General features: G+C 34.8%; 1 protein-coding gene across 3 annotated transcripts; it reads left to right on the top strand.

Annotated features, from left to right (window-relative positions):
• The first annotated feature begins 940 nt into the window (after positions 1-940).
• On the top strand, positions 941-3,509 carry LOC105692792 (mitochondrial import inner membrane translocase subunit Tim21). 3 transcript variants are annotated; one of them, XM_012412237.3, is made up of 5 exons: positions 941-1,289; positions 1,826-2,065; positions 2,306-2,540; positions 2,868-2,967; positions 3,209-3,509. In XM_012412237.3, the coding sequence occupies exons 2-5, from the start codon at positions 1,840-1,842 to the stop codon at positions 3,353-3,355; spliced, it is 708 nt and encodes a 235-aa protein (XP_012267660.2). In that variant the 5' UTR covers positions 941-1,289; positions 1,826-1,839; the 3' UTR covers positions 3,356-3,509. The 3 variants fall into 3 exon arrangements, with proteins under 3 accessions (XP_012267660.2, XP_012267663.2, XP_025602884.2); XM_012412240.3 differs by having other exon boundaries at positions 941-1,346; XM_025747099.2 differs by having other exon boundaries at positions 942-1,107.
• The last annotated feature ends 1,015 nt before the right edge of the window (positions 3,510-4,524 follow it).

Genomic DNA, 4,524 nt, shown 5'->3' with positions numbered 1-4,524 from the left:
CATCAAGTAAATTTATTCTGCCACTACCAGCTCATTACTATCATATCTATTTCTTTCTATTCTATTTCTCTGTCTCGCTCTCTACTTACCTATCCTATAGTATTCATTACAATTAGTAGTCATACAAGTACGTATTCCCTTTGATTTTCATTAATTAATTTATTAATGTGTTGCAGAACAGCTACTTTGAAATAAAAATATTTTGCCCATCCAGTTAAAAAGCTTTCAATAATATGTAAGAGTTGATACATGTATCTCTGGTCATCCAAGCCAGACGTGTTGTGTAACTGATTTTTGCCCAAGCGATTTTTGTAAGCACCTGATAATCGGTCTGACTCAAGGATGTGCCGGTCAATATTGAATAATGTTCCTAATCATACCATTGAGAATTCACCATGATCATACTTCGAACGACTAACATGTCTGGCTGCCGTTCAATAGTAAAGGATGAAATTTGAAGACACTGGCAAGTCTTGAGTATTGTGGTAAAAATTGGTTGATGATCAGAAACTGTGAAGAATCCGCGGTCATTATACGATTATATGTGTGAGACGTCCATGAGCCATCAATTCCGGTACTATCATGAGTAACTAGTTACTATACTAGTACTGTAGATTATTAATGTCAATGATATTCTTAGGCAATGCAAGTAACTTTGAATTGTCTCTGTTAGGAACTCATTGATTGAGATGGTGACAGTTATGCGTGCATCGATTCTCGTTATTTCTGAAAGTGGTAATGGTATTGTACGCAAGCGGTATAATTCCAAATTCAATCAAAGAAAGAACTGATAAAATACAATAGGCGCTCCTATTACATTGTTACTGTACGATTTTTCATTGTAAATCGATTGATTTGAAAAATGGCGCTCTTGTTTAGGATAAAGTTTTCATCCTGATATGGTGCGGTTGTGGTCGAGATATTTCGTTTTTTTTATAGAACGATAATTGAAGTGAATTATTAATCCAGTCTTTTCATCGACCTTTATTTGTTTCGATCTAAACAAAACATCTTCTTGACTGATGTCGTCGAATTATCGCACGTATAAAAGCGCCGGTGGCAATAATCGCGAAGCCGGCAGATTTTTACAAATTCAATAATTTGCTGGTATATGAGCAGATATAATTGTATAAACAAGTTTGATTCATTATAGTAAAGATAACATCAACGAAATTTATCTCAGAAGTGGCGAACGCGCATTCACCTGTGCGGAAGAGGATTTAGAAATTATTTAAACTAAAGTCTCAGTATCCTAAGAAAACAATAAGGGTTTGCTTCTCCATCCAAAAGTAGGTCGCAATTGGAATATCTATAGTTTGAAAAGCACGGATAATTTCAGAATTACGGTATTTCGAATTATATTATCAGTAATGACCGTTGACACGGAGTGGCGAGTAGTTAATTTCTGTACTCCTGTTTCGGGATCTTTTGCTTAATATTTAGGTTATGTAGCCATGAAGAAGCGAAGAATTTATGATTGCTAAGATATGTTTTTTTACTAGTCCGCATCCGGCACATGTTAATTAGAGAGATTTCTGATATTCAGATTAATTTCATTCCATTTCAATCATGCAATGATGTCCCTTAGTAAACTCAGAACAATTCGACAAAATTATTGTTACACCCCTTTCATGTCCAGCCATTGTGTTGAAGCATTTGCTCTACTAATTTTTTTGTCGGACATACAATGAAATATCGTCAATGAAATAAACAATATGTTGAACTTGAGTGGGCTTCATATGATAGAAACAGAACGATATGCAGGAATCGCATACTAGATGAAAGCAGGTTCACATGACTAACACTGCTCGTCTACTGTTTTCAGATTTATTAAATCAGATGGCGTCAACTAGGGTAATTAATTGCTTTCTTGGAAGAGGAATATTTGGAAGACGCTACTTGCTGATGTATAACACCTCAATCTTACCAACGTCTTGTCATGCACATCTGCCTTGCAATATTGCAATGGTTAAATCATACTCCAAGGTAAAAACATCGGAGGCCTCCGTCACAAATATTGATCGCAAAACCACGGATCAAGTCCAAGTTGGATTTGCGGAAGTAGGTAATTTTTATTTTTATTTTCTATAATTTTATCAACAATGCAACTTTTAAAATTAAGAACACACATCAATATGAATTGAGGCTCAACTTTTCCAATGTTTTACCGTATTCAGTTATTTAACATTACTAGACACCTCATATTGTATCTCTATGACGTTTTTAATTTTACCACAGTACAAATAATGAATTGTATTTCAATTGATCATGCAATTTATTTGCACGATTCATATTTTGTTTCCAGTCAAGGAGAATACAAAATCAGCTTGGTACCTAACTGTTATTGTAGCTGGCACCGTTGTCACTTCAGCCTTATTCTTTGCAATATTCAGAGAATTATTCTCTAGTAAAAGTTCGAACAATATTTATACTAAGGCATTAGAACGTTGTAAGCAGGATACAAGGGTGATCGATGCACTCGGAGAACCTATCAAAGCTTATGGTGAAGAAACCCGCCGAGGTAGACGGGGCCACGTAAGGTAATTTTATATGACAAATGTACTATGGTTTTGAAAATTCAGAACGAGCGATGTAGATAAATTTGATAATGCATCTGTGCACAGATACCTGATTGTTAGAAACTATTGGGTATTAACAGAGAGCCAAATATAAACTTAGACACAGTAGATTTGGAAATGAGTGTTGCTGTTGCGGATGTTATTCACGTATTTGTATTTGCAAAGGCCAAATTATAAGTTGTTGAGAACACTGCGTTTCATCATGTTTAAATTGGAAAAAGACGACCTAGGCCTAACGTGATAGGTGAACGAGTTGTAACATTGAATGACACATTGATGAACTTTCAGCCACACTTTCTACCAGAAAGATGGTGTACCCCATGTGAGAATGCAATTCTATATTCAAGGGATACGCAAGCGTGGCACTGTCCATTTAGACATGCGAGAGGTGAGTTTGCTTGTAATGCAAAAAAGCTTTTTTTATGCCCATAATTGTAATGCATTTTCATTTGTTGGTTGACCAATACTTTCCAAGAATCGTTATTAGGAGCTGGTGCTTTGTTCTGATTTCTAACTATTGCAGCTTGAATTATTTCAAAGTGATTGGGGTGCAGTTGAAAGACTCTTGAAGTGATAAAAAGAAAAAATGTATTGCTTTTAAAAAATGTATATTTGTCTTTTACTTGCAGGATCAATCAGGAAACTTTGTGTATAGATATTTGTTCATACAACTTGAAGATATGGCGCGTAACGTCATAGTTCTGGAAGACAACAGATCGTTGGAGTCTCAAAGTCTGCAAACTCCAGCAGAAATTTTTCCCAAAGTACTTGTATAATATCAGCCCTGTATAATATTGAAGTACTCGATGTCTTATCAGAGAGTCTTCATTTTTTAATAATTGAACCCTATTGACTGATGTTGTTATCCGTAATTGTCATTTTGTCGACCAACAAATGTGAGTCTAATAAAATGATTTATTTAATTCGTGATTAAGTCGAGTGAATAATTATCGAAATCTAAACATATTTGGGCTTTGCTGTACCATTAAGTTCATCAACACTGGAAAATTATGGCAGCCCAGGGAAACAACAATGGTCATATCAAAGGTCTTGTCCCATATTCACTGCATTTTTAAACGTACGACAATCAGCGATTTCGTACAGAGGACGAGGGATTTACTTCTCTACGTTTCAATCACGGAGACAGAAGAGAGACTAGTATATTTTTTTGAGAATCTCGTTTTGATTTCAATTTTATAGCAGAGTCAACTTAATATAGCAATACTACATTAATACGGTAAGGTAAAACCAAATTTGAATATCAAATTCATATAATTACGTGGAAAACATGCATATAGTCTCGGGAATTTGACAGTAATTATATTATTTTAAAGTTCAGGCAAATGTGTCATAAATTTGTTCCAAGCTATACGATGAGAATTCAAGTTTGTTGTATATATTTACACCGTTAGTGAGGAGTCGTGATCGTTTCGCATAATAAGATGTTTAATTCGATGGTATTTGTATGGCTAGCGATAATGTAAATTATTGGGCATCCATAAGCTGAAGTTATAATGTGGTTTTTATACATCTTTATTGCAAAGAATAAACAATTGATGACTGCAACTATTTTTGTAATATCGGCTGCTGATAGACTCGTGTCTTGTTTTCATTACCTGGATGCGCTAAAAGATTTTTGATTAAAATATTTGGATTCCAGAAGCGTTTACAAAGATTTATTTAAAAGTTTTTCTGATGAGATAATCTATAGCAGTCCAGACCGTATATGTTCGAATTGCGTAACTTGCTATCATTTGAATTCATGAGAAGACCTCCAGAATGGAGAAAATAAGGCCTGCACTCGCTCAATTAGGAAGATCGCCGGCTGCAAATCACGCGGCACTATAATGTATAATGTATGATAGGCTACGCCTAATCACATAAAAAAAATTAATAAACCAAATAAAATAGATCCGGCATGTCGTACGAATAGTCAAATTATAGG

The sequence above is a fragment of the Athalia rosae genome, chromosome 1 (genome assembly GCF_917208135.1).
Source record: "Athalia rosae chromosome 1, iyAthRosa1.1, whole genome shotgun sequence".
Classification (NCBI taxonomy): Eukaryota; Metazoa; Arthropoda; class Insecta; order Hymenoptera; family Athaliidae; genus Athalia; species Athalia rosae.
This window is presented reverse-complemented; position numbering and strand designations above follow the sequence as displayed.